Source organism: Ictidomys tridecemlineatus, chromosome X (assembly GCF_052094955.1).
Source record: "Ictidomys tridecemlineatus isolate mIctTri1 chromosome X, mIctTri1.hap1, whole genome shotgun sequence".
NCBI lineage: Eukaryota > Metazoa > Chordata > Mammalia > Rodentia > Sciuridae > Ictidomys > Ictidomys tridecemlineatus.
The window spans coordinates 93,400,632-93,422,564 of NC_135493.1; the positions used below are offsets into that span (position 1 = coordinate 93,400,632).

Consider the following 21,933-nt stretch of genomic DNA (forward strand, 5'->3'; position numbering starts at 1 on the left):
TAAGTTGCTGAGGCTGGCCTCAAACTTGTGATCCTCTTGCCTCAGCCTCCTGAGCTGCTGGGTTCAAAAGTATGTACCATTGCACTTGGCTGACAACATTATATTTTTAATGAAATGTGGCAGCCTAAGGTCACAAAGCACTTGAGAACACCACATTTTCTAATTCTAAACCTCAAGCTCATTCTAAATGACGATGCTGCCTTCAATAGGCAATAATAATAATATATTTTACAAAATTCTAAGTTTCATTTTTACTCTATTTTAATTAACCAGCCAAATACATAACCAAATAAACCACACACACCCCTGTACTTCCTTCCCAACCAAAAGGGGATCACTGGGCAAAATTATATAAGTCATATGCAACAACTTACATGTATTTCAAACTTCCATCCACTCACTGCTTCATCTGTAAGGATTTTAGTGAATGATATTGTTAGCCCATCTCGAAAAAATCGCTGACAGGCTTCACTTTTAACATCAAGGCCTAAAAGGTGTATGGGGGGGGAGAAAATTAGAATGCAACATAATATTTCTCTGGTTGTTTTACAATATTCAGTGATAAAAGGTTACAATTGGATCAAATAACTGTGAACCAAAATAAACCTTTTCTCTTTATAATCTGATTATCTCAGTAATTTACTACAGGAACATTAAAATTGATTAATACACATAGCTGTATTTCAAAAAATGAAGTTTTACTTCATTTAATTTTAATCTCCAATGACCTAAAAATTAAGTGTCTAGTGTTGTAATAGTCCTCCACTAGGAGAATTAAACTGCACCTAAAGTAAACCAAACAACTGAAATGAAAGATAGCTTTTACTTCTAGACAACTGAATATAAACAAAATCCCTTTTTACTGGCTTCTAATGTATTTAACATTGAACCTTATTTTTTCAAGTGTTTTTCTTTTTTTTTTTGGGGGGGGGGAGAATCACACCTGTTTTTTTTTTTTTTTAAACCACATGTAAACAAGACAGTTTATTTTTAAAACACTATTAATGAAATGGCAATCTTTATTCAAATGACCATAGAAGATGTACTAGGTACAAAGACAAACACATTTCTTGATTCTGTCATTTTAGTAGATCAGTCAGAGGGCAAATGTAAATACTTTGTCAATTTATATAATGCATGTCCTGAGACTGGAAATGGCTCGAGATAAACACATACACAGTTAGCTATACCTGAAGTTCATACCATCACAAACAGAGTAATTAACAGTAAAATGTTATTTTGTATATACTATTTCCCCATAATGGACAGGATTCTACATTATAAAGTTTTTTTCACCTTTGAGTGACAATCCCTCTATGAATCTAAGTAACAGATCTGTTCCTTAGAAATGTAAATATTCATGAATTTTGTCTATTAGACAATTCATAAATACTCTTGAAGGCTGTCCAAAGATTATGAGCCTTGATCCTAAGCCACAGCACATCTTTATAACAGGAAAACAAAGTCTTCGGGAGATAAAGTGAAAAAATGTATCTAGTAGTATCCATTACAAAAAGCATAATATCAAAACTTACCTTTCTTACTAAGATCAATAGCAGCTTCTAAAAGCACTTCTAATTCCCCTTTCGGCAAAACAGGAACCACCCATCGAGGCCTAAGAATTTTTTTTGAAATAAAAGATACTTATTGGCTGTGCACTAAAAAGGGCATTATAAATAAGTTAGTAATTATAATTACTCAACCTACCATGAAATATTAATATAAAATAACATTAAAATATTAAAAACAGCAAAGCGGGCAGAAAATCTGCTTTGTTGGACTAAGCACCATCTGTTGTCTCTACAATTTTTGAAGGTATTGTAAAAATAAAAGCAATGAGGGAAGGAAACTAAATCATTCTAAAAAAAGGCAAATAAGAGTCTTTTGAGATTCAGAATAGCAGAGACATTCTTCAACTTCCTCACTAAGAACAAAAAAATTAAGAGGCAAATGACTAATTTAGGCCTCAATTCACCATAATTAATTCACTTCTTCTGAAGGGTAAGTGAGTTGTGGGTCCGCAGTCTCCATGTTTCCACAGAAGCCCTCTGCCCTGCACTCTCTCTGCTCTCCAGAAGACCAGCCTTCTTCCATCCATCCCTTAATCTGCTTTAAGAGCTGGCTTCTTCAGAATCCCCAAATACTCCTACACTTTAAAATAAGGCATTTCATTTCCAAACAATCCACGAAACAAATGTATATTACCTGTCATTGTTTGGTTTACATTTGAAAACATCCTTTGTATTTTTCTTCCTTTAAGGACTGTTAATAGTAATTTTTGGTTGAATGTATGAAAGGGGAAGATAAAGAGAAATTTACCTGCATGATATAGTTACATGTTTAATAATATATGTTCAGGTATTTTTTTTAAATGCAAAGGATTTTTATATCCCCTGACATTTAATAGTGATTTATTTTCAAAAAGTGAAAATACAAGGGGGAAAAGTAAAGCAAGTGCCTGTAATAGGGTTTGTGTATTTTTGTTACACTCCCTTTTTATGGGGCTGGGGGGATGCATCACAACTTTCTGGCACTCGTGTGTTGAACCCACAGCCCAGTGAAGATCATGCCCATGTGGATTTCCTTAATATGCTATTCTTTTATCCTTTTAAAATCTTTTTCTTGCCCTTCACAGAAGCTTAAAGCCTCGCTTTTGAGGGCTCATAAAGGGCAGGCACTGATGAACTCAGTCTTCTCAGGACCTGGGTTATCCCAGGGCCACTGAAAAATTATTAAAGTCATCCAACAACCAACATGCTTCATAAATCCTTGAAAACAAAGTACACAGGTAGGGCTGGGGTTGGACTCAGTGGTAGAACACTACCCTGGCTTGTGTGGGGCACTGGGTTTGATTCTCAGCACCACATAAAGAAATAAATATATAGTGTCCATCCATAGCTAAAAATATTCTTTTCAAAAAAAAGTGTACAGGTAGTTCTTCAAAAACATACTAGCTAGGGTGGTCATGGGTCTAAAATCTTTGATATTCTCATTCCCTTTATTAAATCCACTTAAAACCATGTTTTACAAAGTACTTAGCAATGAGTAAAGTGGAGACTCTGAAGGTGGGCAGTGGGTACCTGTGATATTCTTCTTCACTCTTTTCTTGTCCACTACAACACACAATGATGAGAAAGCTAACCAGCTTTCTCGTACGTTACAAACATTAAAAAACAAAACCAACTCACCTGTTGATCATATCATCCAACTTTGCCAAGTCAGTATGTGGAAATGCAGGTTCCTCATCTTCAACCTGTGGTGGGGCATCACCTTGACCTTGTTCATCTGGAGGAGTTGCCGGGGAATTTTCATTGGAAGAATCAGGCGACGAAGTCTTGATTAAAAATTAAATATTTCAGACTTAAGTTTCTATAATATATGTACAATATCCATTAATACAAACACCAACAGAGATTAGTATTATAAATATAAAAATTTTATAAAAATTGCATACTTTTACTAAAAATATTACTGAAAGTTTACAATGTTAGTTTTACTTAATCCTCAACAGCCCAAGGAAGTATCTATTCTACTGTCATTTAATAGATAAGAAAACAAGCTCAGTTAAGGTCACACAGCTCAAACTGTTGTCAGGACTTGAATCCAGCTCTATTTTAAAGTTTGTGCTTTTACCCATAATTTATAATGCCTCTCTACTAATACTTTTTCATTATATGAACACTATCACGATACAGAAATTATGGTATAAATATGAGACCTATTATAGATTAAGAAGTTTGATTTTCAACTTCCACTTTTTTTTTTTAAAGGGGAAAAATGTGTTTTTCTGTGAATATGGAATTCTCAAACTATTATCAAACAATAATTAGTCAGGCACAGTGGTGAGCAGCTGTAATCCCAGCTACTTGGGAGGCTGAGTAAATGAACTTTTATGACCTATATTTTACTTTTTTCTTTCTTTACTTCTTTCCTCCCTCCGTCCTTCCTGTGGTTCTAGAGATCCAACCCAGGGCCGCTTACATGTTAGCTTCAAGAGCTACACCCCCAGCCCATGACCCTTATTCCTAAATTTAGAGAGTAGATGTATTTCTCTTTCAAAATGAAATCAACCTAAATTCTAAATTGATTTTTACTCATACTTCTTGAATTTTCTACTCACTGTAGGTTGATGGGCCTTTCAGAAAGAGGGCTGCACCTCTTTCACTATCATCAAAGTGTCTACCGAATAGTTACATAATAAGAGTTGCATAAATAAATGTTCAGTCAGGTATACCACCTTAATATCTTTAATATGGTCTACTTACAAAGTTTATACATAAACTTAAATGGCCAATTAGCAAGTGAAGGGTGAACTTTTACTGAAGATGTTCCAGAGAACACGTCAGGTGCCGCAAAGCGACTCTCCAGGCACAGAATTCAAATGTTAGAAGACCAACAAAAATAACTAAAGTATATAAATTTAGAAGCCTGTTTCTTTTGTTGTTGTTGTTGTTTGAAAAAGAAGAAAGAACTCTTTCCCCTGGTATATATGTGATATTTTAAATATATATAAAATACGTATATCTCACAGAAAATGTAAAGATAAAAATAAAAATGAAAACATCTGTAACACCACACCAGATATGAACATATCATTGATAATGCACTGTAATCTGTGGGCCAAAATAAAGCCTGTATATATCTATGTATAAATTTTTAATAAAATTGGGATTATACCTGCTTATGTCTGTGCCCTTAAATTCAATACCTGAGTAGTAAATCTTTAAAATTAAGACTCTATAAAAAATTAATGGCCAGACAATATTACCATAAGGGACATTCACTATCTTGTAATTTTTGCTGCTAACAAATAAAGCTATAATTAATCTTTCTATGACAAATGTTGCATTTTTGCTTAGGATTGGATACTAGAAATATAATCACTAAACTGAGAGTATAAACAATTTCTTTTTATAACACTGACATATATGTTCCCAAATTCCATTCTAGCACCTTCACTGGCCATTAGATTTATGACACAGGAAAGACTTAACTCTGTCCAAGAACTATGACCATACACGTCAGTATTTTATGTCTTAAAAGTGAGAACTGGAGAGGAAAAGGAATTTTTAAAGTTGGCACATTTGTTAGGGGGACACCTGACCTGCACATTTCTCTAAAATATCAGAGAAGGACAGAGAGAAAGCAGCTCTGTCCCATCAGACTACTGATAGAAGATCTAATCTGTCACAGTTGGACAGTAAGAACTTATCCCCAAATGACAAATATATTGTACAATAAAACACTTTTGCCTTAAAACATTTCACACAGATTCTACAAAAACAAATTCCAACTATAAGCAGTATGTCTGTGACTCCCAAACAACTTCAACTCATTTATCTCTAGATGCTATTTGACCTGCATATCACAAATCTTAGTGTTCAACTTATTCAAGTTTTAAAACTCCCCAATATAAAAACTGTATATTAGGGGAAAAAAAGCTGAAATCCATTACCTAAACTTCCATTTCAAGAAATGAGAAAAAGTACAGCAGACTGAAATCAAAAGAACAGAGATAAGGGTAAAAGCTTGGGGGGAGGGGTCAAAGCCCCCCCAAAAGCTGGTTTTCTGAGATTTTTAATGAGATTGATAAACCCCTAGAAAAATCAGGAGAACACACAAATTAACAGTATCAGAAATGAGTAAGAAAATACTACCATAAGCCCCAAGACACAAAAACATAATAAAAAGGATAAAAAGATTATCAAAGTTAGTGGGGGCGCATAGCTAGCTCAATGGCAGAGCATGACCAGGCCCTGGGTTTGATCTCCAGTGCATGTGCATGCTCACATGCACACCCATTATTATAAACAACCATACCTCAATAAATTTGACAATCTAGAATTTGAAATGGAAAATTCCTTGAAAAGCATAATAAAAGACATTTTGTTAAAAAAAAGAAAATTCCTCTTTTTAAAAGAAGTTGGATCTGCAAGCAAAATCTTTGAACAAATAAAAAATTCCAGGCCAAACCATTGATGAAAAACTTAACAGAAACCTTAGATAAATTCATCTAATCAAACAGTAAAAGAATATTATTCAAAGAGTTTTAACCTTGACACCAAAATCTATGTTAAGCCCTTTGCAAACATTATTTAACTTGTAGTAAGTTATGCTATTAGTATATCCGCTATATAAGTAAAGAAAGAGACCTAGAGTTGAATCTTGAAGACAGTATGGTGCAAAGCTGCAACGTAATACTAGCAGTATGATTTGAGTCCATGCTCAAATATTCTGCTGTAAACTGACAAGGAATTTGTGTATATTTACAGGATACAAAGTGAGGTTATGATGTATGATGGTTCCATAGACTATACTTCACAATATAATATTTTTCCCCAAAATTGACAAGGCTTAAATAAATTTTAAGGATGACTGACTATATGAGAAAAAGATGGGCTATATACTCAAACAGCACTGTCTAAAGCAGTTGAGCTTTCTTATTACTGTGCAAGACCTGTTTACTTTTCTTTTAAAACAAAACTTATGGGGCTGGGGATGTGGCTCAAGCGGTAGCGCGCTCGCCTGGCATGCGTGCGGCCCGGGTTCGATCCTCAGCACCACATACCAACAAAGATGTTGTGTCCGCCGAGAACTAAAAAATAAATATAAAAAATTCAAAAAACCAAAAAAAAAACAAAAAACAAAACTTATTTATGATTATTTCACAATCATTCAGAACATGCTTCATATCATATTAGTATCACATAATAGACATACCAATTTCAATGTCCTACCTGATTCTGTTGGAGGGGGGGCTGAGACTGTCCATCAGGAGCCTGGCCCTGGTTGTCATTCCCTCCGACTGGAGAGCCACGAGTCGTGGCTGTCATACTCGACACAGGGCAGATCTTTGCAATTTTGTCTGCTTATGTAGTTGTCTTGAGAAAAGAAATTATAGTCCACTTATACAAGATGAAGTACCAGCATTTGTCAGTCTTAAAAAGCTCCAATTCAAGAATAAACCATCTTGCAGAGACCATTGCATAACCTACAAGTAGAAGGGGAAAAAACTGTTTTAGCTATAAAAAACATGAATTAAACAACTGTTCAAATTTAGTACCACCAATAAATAAATCAAGTCAGGAGAAGGTGGCTATATAAATGAAAGAGAAAAGTAAAAAGCTCAAGTTTCATACCATATTCAACTTAAACTGATAATGGCACATCAAAATATATTAAAAATAATAGCTTTAGTATGTAATATTTCAGTTTTCTTCTAAATCTGACTCCTGTTTGGAGTAGCAAGGCACTTAGTTGCCACTTGATTATTATGGAGTAACAAACTATCTGTCCTCAATTTGCCAATGCCTTAAATATATCACAAAAATGTGTGTAAGAGAAAGCAAAAACAAGATTTTTTAAAAACATTTCAGGAAAAACTGCACATCTAACACTTATTGATACTAGGAGATCATGATTGTTTTTAGTTTCTTTTGCAGTGCTGAGAACTGAACCCGGGGTCCTCTCACATGCTAGGCAAGTGCTCTATACCTCCATCCCTTAGAAGTAGTTTTAATATAAGCTTTTCATGCTTTGGGAAGAAAACTCCAAGAGTGTGCACATACAAAGGAAAGACTACATGAAGGCAGCCAAAAGGAGACCATCTGCAAAGCCAAGCAGAGACTTCAGAAAACATAAAATCTGACACCATGATCCTGGACTTCCAACCTCCAGAATTTTTTTTTTTTAATTTATATAACAGCAGAATGCATTACAACTCTTATTACATATATAGAGCTCAATTTTTCATATCTCTGGTTGCCAACCTCCAGAATTTTAAGATAGCAAATTTCTGTTGATTAAGCCCACCCCACTCCCCAACCAAAAACAAAAACAAAACAAAAACCACTCTTTGGGGGACTTCTTAGGAAAAGACAAACTATTTCAATACAAGTGAACATCAAGTGACTTTAGCTCTACAAATGTTGGCAAGGTGAAACCATAGGAAGTCCTGAAGCCCTGCAGGGCTATAAACCACACCTAATTTTAAGGAAATCCTAATTTTAAGCAAATCTTTGCAACCTACCAAAAGTACATAGGAGAATACTACCAAATCTTCAATTGTATATTCATTAGACCAGTGAATTCCATATTTAGCTAAATAGTAAAATCACCTGAGGTATTTTAATAACACTGATGCCCAGGTTCCTCTCTAGATGGAATAAATCACATCATTTCTTTCCTGTGATTGATTTCACTGTGCCACTAGATGGAGAAACTTATTACTTGATTGATTATAAGTACTTGGTTAAAAGTAAGGTGACCATACCTCCTATTTTTGCCCGTCCATGTATGCCTAAAAATTGAAATATAATCACTTAACCCACAGTCAAGGTTCTAACTTACTGGCTTATATAAGAGATATTATGGGTTGAATGAGGTGTCCCCCAAAAGCTCCTGTGTAAATACAGGAATTTTCAGAGGCAAAAAATCATCAAATTACAAAAGATAACTAGTCTGAGTAGGCTGATTGGGTGGTAACTGTGGCATGACTGGACAAGGTGGGTCACTGGGGGCATGCCCTGGAAAGGTGCATCTTCCCTGTGACCCATTCCCCTTTCTCTGCTTCCTGGCCGCCAGGAATGAGTGGAGCATTGCTCCTCTGTGGCTCCCTTTGTCCATGATGCTGCCTCACTTTGTGCCCAAAGCAACAGATCACTGGTCCATGGACTGAACCTCTAAAACTGAGGCAACATAAACTTTTCTTCCTCTAAATTGTTCTTATCGGGTATTTTGGTTGCAATGATGAAAAAGCTGACTAATACCGAGACTGAGAGAAATTAGCCACAAACATTGCAAAGTTTCATTTCTATGTTTTCTAATCACAACCTTGCCAAGATACTCAAGACCAAATTTAAAACATGTATATAAAACATACCTAGGGCTCATCTGCTTTCGTAATATTAATATCCAAGTATTTATCATGAGGTACTTAGGTGTATGGAATGTCACATCTATAAAGTGGTTTCCACCACATGTCCTACTATGCCTCACTGATTCTCACACCCAGTCTACACAGTACAGAAAAGTGGGTATTATCATCATCCCCATTTTATGGAGTCAAAAGTAAGATCTGCAAGGACTGGTCCACATTATGTAGAGCCAACTCTAATTCAGATCTGACTATATGACTTCTTCCACTTCAAGGTTTCTCTCATTTTCAAAACAAGCATATCTTATACCATACAAAAACAATGAATTGTAGGTAGGTTAAGGGAAAATGTAAACAGGAAAACTATAAATTAGAGAACATGTTTAAAACTTATTTAAAAAGCACACAGAAGTCCAATTTTTTTTTTTTTGGTTGTTCACAACATTACCAGAAGTCCAGTTTTAAGATACACCTTCCTCTAAGCAAAATTCAGAGACATCAGGGAGAAAATTGAGATTGGTTTCTGTAAAAATCAAAAGTAAGGGCTGGAGATGCAGTTAGAGGTAGAATGTTTGCCTAGGACACTGGATGCCCTGGATTTGATCCCAACTTTTACGCCAAAGACATTACAAAAAGAAAAGGCAGTTAAAAAAAAAAAAAAAAAGCCAAAGGATATAAAGTCTCAGAAATACAAGCAACCAATAAACACATGAAATAGACAACTTTAAAATAAACCTTTTCACATTATGCAATTGTCTGAAGCACTTTAAACCTCACAAGTATTTACAATAGGACCTATTCTCATCCCTCTATAGAAGAGTAAAGAGTGGAAATACCCTCCCTACAGCATTACTTAGTGGCAAAATGAATTTCCAACCCATTTCGCCACTAAGTAATTCTTAACTGCTACACTACCCTAGTTATCAACCTCATTAGCAATTGTGAAAAATGTCAGCTAACTCATAATCCCGCCCCCCTCCTTATTTCCCTTTGAGAAAAAGGAAAAAGTTGTTTTACTACAAAGGGGACTCCTGTCCCAGAGACTGTGATTCTGTCCATCAGGAGGAACAGAGGGTTAATTTCATTCATACATCTTTCTTTACTTCAAGTTTGTTGCAATATCTTCCTCTTGTCCCCCAACCTGTGCTCATTATTCCACTACATACACTTCTTCAGTGGGTGATACTAAGAGTTCCACATTGCTGGGCAGGTGTGTCAAGACTCAGCATACCATCATGCAATAATTTGATAACTTTTCCTCAGCATACTAGGTTGCAAGCTAAGGATCAAGAAGTAGGTATGCAACAATTAAAAATAATTCCTACATTTAACATAACTCTTGTTCAAAACCCTACCTACGACGCTTATAATCTGCCTATCTTAAATGCCAGTAACATCCTCCTTTTCTACCTCTTTAAAATTAAGACAGTTAATCACAAAAATGCCTTGAGAATTATAATGGTGTCTCACAAATACCAAGCACATAATAAAACTTTTAAAATATAATTTTCTTTTCTCTTCTAAAATGTACTTTGTAAGGTTTCTGAATATTTGGGGAGTGAATTTGAAAATGTTTTCAGAATCAATTTGGAAATTTTTGATTGGGATATAAAACTTTACTACAGATATTCTACAATTCTACTACCGAAAGAGGAAAATAGGGGCTGGGGATGTGGCTCAAGTGGTAGCGCGCTCGCCTGGCATGCATGCAACCAGGGTTCGATCCTCAGCACACATACAAAGAAAGATGTTGTGTCCGACGAAAACTAAAAAATAAATATTAAAATTCTTTTTTTTTTAAAAAAAAGAGGAAAATAACCCAGGAATCACTTGCTTTACTTGATTTCAAATATCAAAGAGCTTGTTTGCTATGTCAACAAGCGAATTTAGGCATAACTAAGCAAGGCTAGAACAAGCTTTCTTCCAAGTCAAAGTATCAGTATCTTACACAAAACTAAGCAGCTCACCAATTATTTAAATCATTTAAAATTTGACACAGTAACATCAATTCCTAGTATAGGTATGCTTGAATTCAACAAATCACAATGTGAATTTTTAAAAATTTTTTGGGTAGTTGTAGATGGTCAGGATGCCTTTATTTATTTTTTATGTGGTGCTGAGGATCAAACCCAGTGCCTCACACATGCTAGGCAAGTGCTGTGCCACTGAGCTATAGCCCCAGCCCACCATGTGAAATTTTACTGCATGAAGTTTAAAGAAAAAAACCTCAATAAGCAGAAAGTATCCTAAATTTTCTGCAATACAAAGTAACAACCAAACCAGCGATATTGCATTTGGGATACACTGCATTTATTTCATATTCAAACTTAACACTCCAACCCTTTTTTTGGAGGGGGGGGCTGGGGGGGAAGGGTGGTGCTGAGCTACACTGAGCTATATTCCCCAGTCCTTTTCATTTTGAAACAGGATTTTTATTAAGTTGCTCATGCTAGCGATGATCTTGTGATCCTCCTACCTCAGGCTCCCAAGTTGCTGGAATTACAGAAATGCACCACCACACCAGGGTATAACGTCTTTCACATTGAGAAAAGCACCACCTTTACCTAGATAAGGTTGAGCCCATGGGCGCTAACCACTGAACAACATCTCCAGCCTTTTTTTATATTTTATTTAGAGACAGGGTCTCACTGAGCTGATACTCTAACACATGGTAAATGACAAAACATTTTAAACTTTGTAGAACTGACTTCGCTAGCAACTTAAATAGGCCTACTTAAAATTTTAATGAAAAAATGTACAACAAATTGTTTCATCTTTGCTATAATCCAGTAAGACACATGTTTTAAGGACTAAACTTTCAAAATAACCATTTTACAGTACGAAAATATTTATTTTTAAGCCAAGAGTATTTACACCATTTTGAATTTTAGGTTTTTACTGCTATGAAAGATTCAATGTGCTTTTAAAGACAGTTTACCTATTACCTTAAAGAAAAAGTATCCTATATAATAGTTTTTCCATACAAGAAAGGATATAAGGTATTGCAGGCTTGACACACAGAGAAATTGCCCAAACCCAAATACTTTATGAAGCACAACACAAAATAAAAATAATGAATTCACAATTAGCCTTCAATTTTTCAATTTTTCTCCCATTCCTCTATTTCAAAACTATTGCTATCAGGTTGACACACCAAATTTTAAATAAAATTTTCCTTATTAATAGTTAAAATTTGAGTGTTTACTATGTATCAGGCACTATTCCGCTCGAGACATCTAATCCTCAGAAACTGAAGCAAGCTGGGCATGCTGGTGCACACCGTAATTCCAGCAACCAGAGAGGCCGAGGCAGGAGTAACTCAAGTTGAAGGCCAGCCTGAGCAACTTAGCAAGACCCTGTTTCAAAATAAAAAACACTGCTGCTGTAGCTCAACGAGAACATTCCCAAGTACAATCCAAAAGGAGGAAAGGAAAGGGAGAGGGAGAAATGAAAAGAAACTAGGGCAGAAAGGAAGCTGTCAAAATGGTATTTCCAGGATAAGCCCAGGCAGTACAAGCTCCACTTACCCAGTGTGAACCACCACACTGTACATTAATAATGTTGGAAATAAGTAAGGGGGAACAATCTCATAACATCCCCACCCTGGAGGTAAACTGTTATCAAATATTTTTGATACAGAAATATTTCACAAAATTGAATTTTTCACTTAATGTGATTTTTCCCATGTTAAGTATTCTTTTAAAACATAATCAGCGGGCTGGAGATGTGGCTCAAGCCGTAGTGCGCTCGCCTGGCATGCGTGCGGCCAGGGTTCAATCCTCAGCACCACATACAAAGATGTTGTGTCCACCAATAACTAAAAAAAATAAATAAATATTAAAAAATTCTCTCTAAAAAAAAAAAAACATAATCAGCTATATTCCCAAGAAACGACAATCAAAAAATCACATTATAAAATTAACAGTTCAAGGCTGGGGTTGTGGCTCAGTGGTAGAGCCCTTGTCTTGCATGTGTGAAGCGCTAGGTTTGATCCTCAGCACCAAATAAATAAAATGAAGGCATTGTGCCCATCTACAACTTCAAAAAAAAATCTTTTAAAAAATTAACAGTTTAATAGACAGATAAGAATTCATATTAAGTTGTCTGAAATGCACCATATTAAAATAGCTGCCATCCACAGCCAGAAACCTAAATATCTAACCCTAAGTAATTTTAAAATGAAACCTTCCTTCTTAAAGAAGTTTTTTCCTTAGCTCCACCAGCACTACTATTATCACTGGTATAGAAGTTACCATTCTTATCCACAATATGTTAAATTAGACACAAAGAAAGTGAAGGCAACTATATTAAGCAGGGCCCCCCACCCCACACTAGTTCTAGACAGCTTCACCACCTCCAATCAATAATCCAGAAAATGCAAATGAAGATGTCCGATTAATTTTTGTTAAAATTCTAATGTTACTTGAACTAAATGTTCATATTCTGTTTCCAACATTAATTTTTTAAAAAATCCACCCCTAATTTTTGCCACTTGATCAATGTATATATCTGTAGCTATTTCCTAGGGCTAATTTCCTAGAAGTCATAGAGTCACAGAACTGTAACCTAAGCTCAAAATTCTTTATGGCAGCAGAAATTTATTCATTTAGAAATGCTTGCTAATTGGCCAAATACTCCTATTCAAAACTTGTCCATCCTGAAGTCTATCAAGTAATGTGTACACAATTAGGGTACTAGAAGCTTTAATGCTTAAAAAGCTTCAAAAACTTTAAGCAATTTTTCCAAGCCATTCTCAAACAGGAATTTTTAAGTGGTCATAGACAATTTGAATAAAATTTAAATTAAAAATGACTTTTGGAAAGGTTTTCTTTTTTTTGGTACCAGGGATTGAACTTGGGGGCACTGGACCACTGAGTCACATCCTCATCCCTATTTTGTATATTATTTTAGAGACAAGATCTCACTGAGTTGCTTAGCGCCGCACTGTTGCTGAGGCCGAGTTTGAACTCATGATCCTCCTGCCTCAGCCTCCTGAGCGACCCGCTGGGATTCAGCTTAAAAAATGACTTTTGGGAGGCTGGGGATGTGGTTCAAATGGTAGTGCGCTCACCTGGCATGCACAAGGCACTGGGTTCGATCCTCAGCACCACATAAAAATAAAATAAAGATACTGTGTCCACCTAAAACTAAAAATAAATAAATATTTTTTTAAAAAAATGACTTTTGGAATGGTGGCATCAGAAGCTCTATGGGCAATTTCCCCAGTGAAACCATAACAGGTTTTAAAAAAAAATTAAATAAAAACATTTAAAGTCTCTGGAAATTGTCCTAAGGACATACAGGAAGGCAAGAAACTTTTAATCAAGAAAACCTACTTTAGGTTACTGTTCTAACCTAAAGTTAGAACACAGCCTGGCACATAAACCAGCTCAGCAGGACAGAAGCTCCACTTCAGATGAGTACCAGAATTCTGGGCTCCTCCCTCCCAGTTGGTGGTATCTCCCCCTGTAGAGGAAGGCAACCAGCATTTCTCATCCATCACCCTCAACTGCAGAGCCTCCAGTGCAAGCCAGGAGTGGCTGAAAAGCCTGGGGTTCTTATTTTTCCCATCCAGGAAGCACTTGTTGGGGCAGAAGATCAACCCTAGGTACAGCAAACCAAGAATACTGCAGTCCTGATGGCCATCACCCCACCTCACCCACAGAGGCAAGGTTCTAAGACAGGAGATAAGCTGAGAAGACCAGAGGCTGCTGCTTCCACTCAGCACCCTGCTCAAGAAGCAGGGCAGTTAGAGAAATGAGCTACCATCCTGCACCAATTCTGAAAGTTTTTGCCAGGGGAAAAGGCTGCCTGTAAGAATAGAAAATTCTAAAGTTCTCAAAGTAAACTGACTCTGCTTGGTTTAAGAGGGGGGTGATTCAGTTTACCAGAGAGAACCAGGGAAACAGAGAGCTAAATATAACTTTCCTGAGGTCAAAATAAACTTCCAACACTGGTGTGGTAATTTATTCCCCCAAAACATGAGATTTTCATAGAATAAGACTATGGGGCAATTTATATCCCAAGGCATCATGTAAAACAATACAGCAACCAGGCAGCAATTAGAAGAGGCTAACATAGCATGTCAATGGGGCAGACCTGCCCCAAGACAGGAACTTAACAAGAAAGCCTTGCTAAACTAAAACCACTCCCACCCTAAGGTGGCTACTACGTACAGGACTAAGGTTATGCCCTCTGAAGAACATCAGAGCCTGCATAATGGTGGTGGGTAGGGGTTTAAATAGAATTTAAGATCACTTAGGCAGTCACCAAATAAACAAGCAAATAACTACAAAGGCCATGGTGGTTGGGGTGAATGAGGATTCAGTATCCAAAGTTACATAATATGAATGGTCCAGTATTAAACCCAAAATTACAAGACATGCAAGCAAACAGAATATGTGGCCCCCTCATACAGGGAGAAAAAAAGTATACAAAAGAAACTAGCTTTGAGAGGGTCTAGATGTCAGACTGTTAGTAAAAACTTCAAAACAGCTATTATGAGTATGTTCAAAGGACTCAAGGATAAACACTTGAAGGAAAATACGATGACAATTTTTAAAGACTATCAGAGATTAAAGAAAAAAACACAGAAAATGAAAAACTCCAGAGTAGTTCAACAGCAGCTGAATCATCAGAGGAAACAATCAGCAAACTTGTAGATTGTTAGACACAGCAATCTGAAGGAGGAAAAAAAAATGAGCAAAGAATTAGAGAAATGTGTGACACAATTTTAAGCACACTAACATGTACAATTAGAGTCCCAGAAAGAAAAAGATGTTAAGAAATTATGGTCAAAAACTGCTCCAAATTCAATGAAAATCACTTATTAAACGGAGAGATGCAAAATGAGAAATATCAAACTGCCAAAGGCAAACATAGAGATTTCGAAATTGAAAATTGAATTGAAAGAGCAAGCGAACCATCACAGAGGAAGGATTCTCAATAAGACTAGCTGAAGATTTTTCAATCAGAAACATGGAGCAAATTCAATGTGTTGAAAGAGAAAAACAAAACCATCAACAAAACTTCTTTCAAAATAGAGTTAAAAAAATCAATTTGCAGCAGGACAAGGTGGCCCGTGCTTGTAATCCCGCTGACTCAAGAGGCTGAGGCAGGAGGCTAGCAAAGTTTGAGGCCAGCCTGTGAAAATGAGTGAGACCATGTCTCACAATGAAACATAAAAAGTAACTCAAGTGGTATAATGTCCCTGGGTTTTATACCTGGTAACCGCCTTCCCTCTCCCAAAAAATTCAGTTGACAGCATGAGAGTTTGGTAGGTATGATCACTAAGAGGACTGGTAACTCCAATTACGCAATTATAAAAAAAAAAAAACAGCACAGGAACTGGGGATATATAGTTCAGGAGCAAAGTACTTTCACAAAACCCTCATTTCAATTCCTAGTACGGCAAAAAGAAAACAGTATGAATGTGTTTCTTCTTTCTTAACTCATTTGAAATGCATTGTATAAAACAACCACCTGTATTTAATGAACTGTTGGTATTATTACATATAAAAATGTTTCCCATTAACAGCACAAATTAGCTCAAAAGGACCTATACTTACGGTCAAAAACTCAACAATCTAGGATGTGGTGATGGATTCTTACAGATAAAACATGAAAAGCAGGAAGAACATTAATAAAACCAGTTAAGTTAGATTTTATTAAAACACTTTGCCAGGCGTGGTGGTGCACGCCTGTAATCCCAGCAATTCAGGAGGCTGAGGCAGGAGGATCACAAGTTCAAAGCCAGAATCAGCAAAAGCAAGGCACTAAGCAACTCAGTGAGACTTTGTCTCTAAAGAAAACACAAAATAGGGCTGGGGATGTGGCTCAGTGGTCAAGTGCCCCTGGGTTCAATATCCGGTATCCTCCCTCACCAAATTAAAAACTTAAAGTGGGGGTGGGGGTGGGGGTGGGGAGTGTTAACAGTAGTAGAGTGTATGCTTAGTATGTGAAAGGCCCTGGATTCACCAAAAAGAAAACTTAAAAAACAAACAAACAAACAAACAAACAAACAAAAAACCCTGTGGTTCAAAGGTCACGATAAAGAGTGAATAGAGAACTCACAAAATGGAAAAAAATTATAATTCGTGTATCAAAGACTTATACTGAGAATATAAGAATTCATAATAAAAAGACAATCCAATTAAAAAATGAGCAAAGAATCTGATAGGCATTTGTCCATAGAAAAAAAACAAATGACCAGTAAGCATATGAAAAGATGCTCAACTTTGGCCATCAAAGAAATGCTAATAAAAACCACAATGAGATACCACTTTGCACCAAGAATGGGAAGAAATCAGAACTCTCATATATTGCTGACAGGAATGTGAAATGGTGCAGCTGCATGGAAAACAATATGGCTAAGCCTCAAAAAAAGTTCTAGAATTTAACCATATGACTAAGATCTGGCAGTTATTCCTGAGTGTCTTAAGACTTGAACAGATATTTGTACACCCATGTTCAGCAACATTACTCACAGTAGCCAAAAGGTGCCAAATGTCCAAGGCGAATGGGGAAACAAAATGTGGTATGTACAAATAACACAGTATTATTCATATTTTAAAAGGAAGGAAATTTTGTTACGTTAAAGATGGTTGAACCATGTAGATATTACATTGAGTAAAATAAGCCAGTCACAATAGAACACAAATATTATATTGACTCCACTCATATGAAGTACACTTAAAATAATTAAATTTATAAAGAAAGTAGAATGATAGTTGCCAGCTTCCCCGAACATATTAATATTTTGTACCAGAGAGTAACAGAAGCTGAACTCAGCACAGAGGCAGGGGTTACAGGTCTGGACCAGATCTCTATCCCCCACATTCTTCCTCTTGGCTTTGCCCACATGCTGTTTTTAAAAGCATTTACATGGTTCTATCTGATCTTTATGCATTTCAGCCTTGTCTCAACTCAATAACCTCAATCCTTCTTTATACCCCAGCCCTTCCATCAGGTTACCATACCTTTCTTAAAAAAGTCATGTTATTTATTATAGTTTGTCATGAATTTAAGACCTTTTAAACTATCCTGTTTATTTTATTACAATTTTTATTGTCTTGTTAGTACTCTAATTACAAAGTAACATCACTTTTGAGCAGTTTGCTCTCAATTCCATTTTTCTTTTTTTTTCCTTTTTTCTTTTTTTTTTGGTGCACAATTTTGTAGAATGCAAGAGTTTTTTCAGCCATGCATATATACTGCAATATAAAAGGCCTTCAACAGATGATGTTAAATTTTCAAGTACCATCTTTTTCTCTGAAGGTGGCTAACACCTCCAGAAATTGTTGGAAAGCTTTAATGAGAGAATGTATGTGAAGTGTCAGGTACACAGAAGGAACCCAGTAAATGGTAGGTGTTTTAACAAGTGTTGGTTATTTCTCTCTTGAAATGCTAATCAGATTATTATTGACTCTTGACAATTCTTATATTTGAACCTTCAGAGGCTCCTTATGATCTCCACACCAGCCCAGGGGAAAATTATTCTTCAAACTATAAATTACCAGGATTTTCTCCCAATATAAGCGAACTCCATCAGTTTTAGTAAACTGTCTTTATTATTCTATTCCATTAACACAAAATCCTACTATACTTTAAAATTACTTAGTCCTACTTTTTTAAAGGTACATTTCAAGTCAAGATATCTTACCCTACATAAGACAACTCACAGCACAGTATTCAGAGTTTGTGCTGGCTCCCAAGAAAATGTGATAGTGGGAAGAAAATGCAACAGTGGGGAGATTAAAGAAACCATAACAATTTGACATCAAAATTATGCAGTTCTACACAACTTAATATCCCTTGAATGAAAGGATAAACAAATGAACCATCCTTTTAGGTGGAAATATAAGTATCTTTCCCACACAAACACAGAAATAACCTAGTAAACATTGGCATTGTAGTTTCAGTTCCAATAATCCAACTCCAAGCACCAGGTTCCTATCAAACACCACCAAGCTGGCTCAAGTTTACTAATTCTGTTCTACTTTAACAGATTTTTTTTTTAAAGCTAATTCAGTTACTTTCTATTTTAATGTTCCTTAAATATATGCAGAAATAAAATTAGGATTAAACTCCTTGTGTTTACTGCTCTTACATAACTATAAAATAAGGACAAATTTTTAAACTAAATATAAACAAAATCATTAATATTAATAGAATGTGACAGATGGCAGCATATTTCTGCTAAGGCATGGGTTCCTCTGAGTTTTATATATCATATCACATGGGAGACTTAGCTCTCCTACTTCTACTTGAATTACTATACCACTTTGTATACATGGTGTGTTGTGACATCATTTGCCCTTGGAGCCCACAACTCAGGTGTTAAGTTTATCTCTATATTCCCACAAAACAAATGGTACAACTGAGCACCAAGACATTAAAAAAACAGAGGTAATAAGTACTGAAATGCTATCAGTTCTTGATTATAAGGCAAAGTCATTCAGGTAATCCAAAGTACACATACTTATGATCAACAGTATCATAGAAATGAGAAGACTTGCTTAAAAAAAAAAAAAAACTTTTAATTTGAACATAAATTCAATGTTCAAGGTCAACAAAGAGATACTTAAAAGGCCAGAATCTTGCAGATAATGGGAGGGATGGCTCAAAGGATATTAAGATTTGGATATTAAGTGCTCCAAATTTAGGAAATGCTGTATCTTTTCTCCCCTTGGACATTTTGCCACAACACTGTGTGGCCCACTACTGTGTGCGAAAAAGCCCCCCTCAACACATCTATTTCCTTTGTCATTGAAACACATTACAGTTCTAACCCTGGAACAAAAAGTTAATATTCACCATCATCTATATGAGGATTTATCATGTACATACCACTAGGTCTCTTTTCAAGACAAAGATACACTTTTACATATTCCTTTATTTACTACATACTTACAAAGGGTGTGAGGTTCCAATAAATTCCAGTCCCTAAACAAATCAGTCAATTTAAAAAGTGATTAATGTTGACCTAAAATATTAAGAATAAGTCACATATCAGGTACTCAAACCTTCTGTAACATTTATCCTTCTACTCTGTTGAAATGACAGGTTAAGATAAACAACTCAATTTCTGTTAATAGCATTTATCACGTTTGTCAAAATTATCTTAACACTTTTAGAAGTTATAAATCCAGTCATGAGATGCTGGTCCAACACAATGAAATAAAAATCTCATTTTCATCATAGTCAACATTTCAAAACAAATCATTAATTGTAAGCATTTTGTGTGCATCTTTTTGCCTGGGATCTTCCACGACTAGTTTGCTTAAGTTGCAAATGTAGAGGTATAAAGGATCTGAAAAAGGAAACCAAAGAATTTCAAATTCCTTTTCAATGAGATTACCTACCATGTATTTAATTGCCTTGTGATCTAATTCATATAACCAAACCGTTTGATGAAGCGTACAATTAACTGGGTTTTCATATATTCAGTTGAACAATTATTGCCACAATCAATTTCAGAATATTTTTTTCACCCCCAAAAGAAACCCCATACCAGAGCTGAGGGTGTAGCTCACAATAGACCACAGGCTAATGTGTGAGGCCCTGGGTCCAATCCCTGGTGGAAGGAAGAAATCCCATACCCATCAGTAGCAATCACTCCCAATTCTCTCCACACTCCTTTCAGCCCCAAGCTAACCTATTCTGTGTCTCAATGAACTGAAATGTTTTGGATATCATATAATATGATGGCATCATATAATATGAGGTCTTTTGTAAATGGTGTTTTTCACTTAAGAATGTTTTCAAAGTTCATCCAAGTTGTAATATGTATCAGTACTTCATTTCTTTTATTCCTAAATATTCCATTTTATATATAATATATACATATACATTCATCACTTGATGGACATTTGCCTTGATTTCTCTAATGGAGTTTTAAATATATAAATTCCATTAAGCTGCAAAAGGATGGCAAGTTGAAGGACATCTCAGCTAATTAGCAAGGCCTCATCTCAAAAGTTAAAAAAAAAAAAAAAAAAAGCTGGAGATGTAGCTCAGGGGTAGTAAAGCACCCCTGGGTTCTCAGGTATCACACACACACACAAAAGAAAGAAAGCACACTTTATTATATGTAAGTTATAAATTTCAGTTTAAAGAATCTACAGTAGATAAGTAGTCACTCAAATAATACTGAATTCTCCTGGCTTGGCATTCTATTGCACTGGTTCTCTCAAGAAAGTGTGGTGTAGGCCTTTAATCCCAGCAGCTCTGCAGGAGGATCACAAGTTCGAAGCCAGCCTCAGCAACTTATGGAGACCCCATCTCTAAATAAAACATAAAAAGGGCTAGGGATGTAGCTCAGTGGGGTTAAGCGCCCCTGGGTGCAATCCCTGGTACCCTTTCCCCAAAACAAAGTGTGGTGTAGGGACTCCTAGAATCTCTGAGATCTTTTTTCAAGGGGACTGAGGTCAAAATTATTTCCCTAATAAGACGTTTGCCATTTTCTACTGTCATTCTCTCTGTTACAAAGGACTTCATCCAGAGGCTACATGAAATATTATATCACAACAGACTGAAGTAAAAAACAGAGACTCTAGCTTCTAGAGATCTACAAAAATTGTAAAACAAAGTCACCGATCTCACCAAGGTTTTTCTTTTGGAAAAATTCTTTGTCATAAAAATACACTAACATGCCATGGGTTATTTTTAAATACATACATAATTTTTAAAGATATATTTTAAATTTCCAAAATAGGAAATATTGATGGATGTAGTCCCACATAAAATCTCTCTGGGGTCCTCAATAATTTAAGAGCATAAAAGTCTTGAGACCAAGTTTGAGAATGACTAGGCTAAGAAATACAATTAAAAAATAAGTTTCTTTTGCTGGCTCTATTACAATAATGAAAAATGAGGTCTGAGTATTTTCTCTAAATCATCTATGCCAGACAAAATTCACTGCTACTGTACGTACCTGTATACTTTCATCTTCAATTCCCAAAACATGATTCCCCGGTAAATATTATTTTCCCTAGCTGGCCATATCACTTTAACAGCTATAATGCTCTTAAAAGTTAAGCCAAACTTCAGATAAAAAC

General features: G+C 35.7%; 1 protein-coding gene across 3 annotated transcripts in view; it reads right to left on the minus strand.

The window, feature by feature from the left end:
- Nucleotides 1-21,933, minus strand: part of Usp9x (ubiquitin specific peptidase 9 X-linked) — a 113,153-nt gene that overhangs the window by 78,445 nt on the left and 12,775 nt on the right. For all 3 annotated transcript variants that reach the window (XM_078034956.1, XM_078034957.1, XM_078034955.1), the window contains exons 2-5: nucleotides 6,738-6,991; nucleotides 3,189-3,334; nucleotides 1,536-1,615; nucleotides 375-487 (exon numbers count right to left, since the gene is read on the minus strand). In XM_078034956.1, the coding sequence (XP_077891082.1) occupies nucleotides 375-487; nucleotides 1,536-1,615; nucleotides 3,189-3,334; nucleotides 6,738-6,833 (435 nt within the window). In that variant the 5' untranslated portion in view covers nucleotides 6,834-6,991. The remainder of the gene's footprint in view (nucleotides 1-374; nucleotides 488-1,535; nucleotides 1,616-3,188; nucleotides 3,335-6,737; nucleotides 6,992-21,933) is intronic.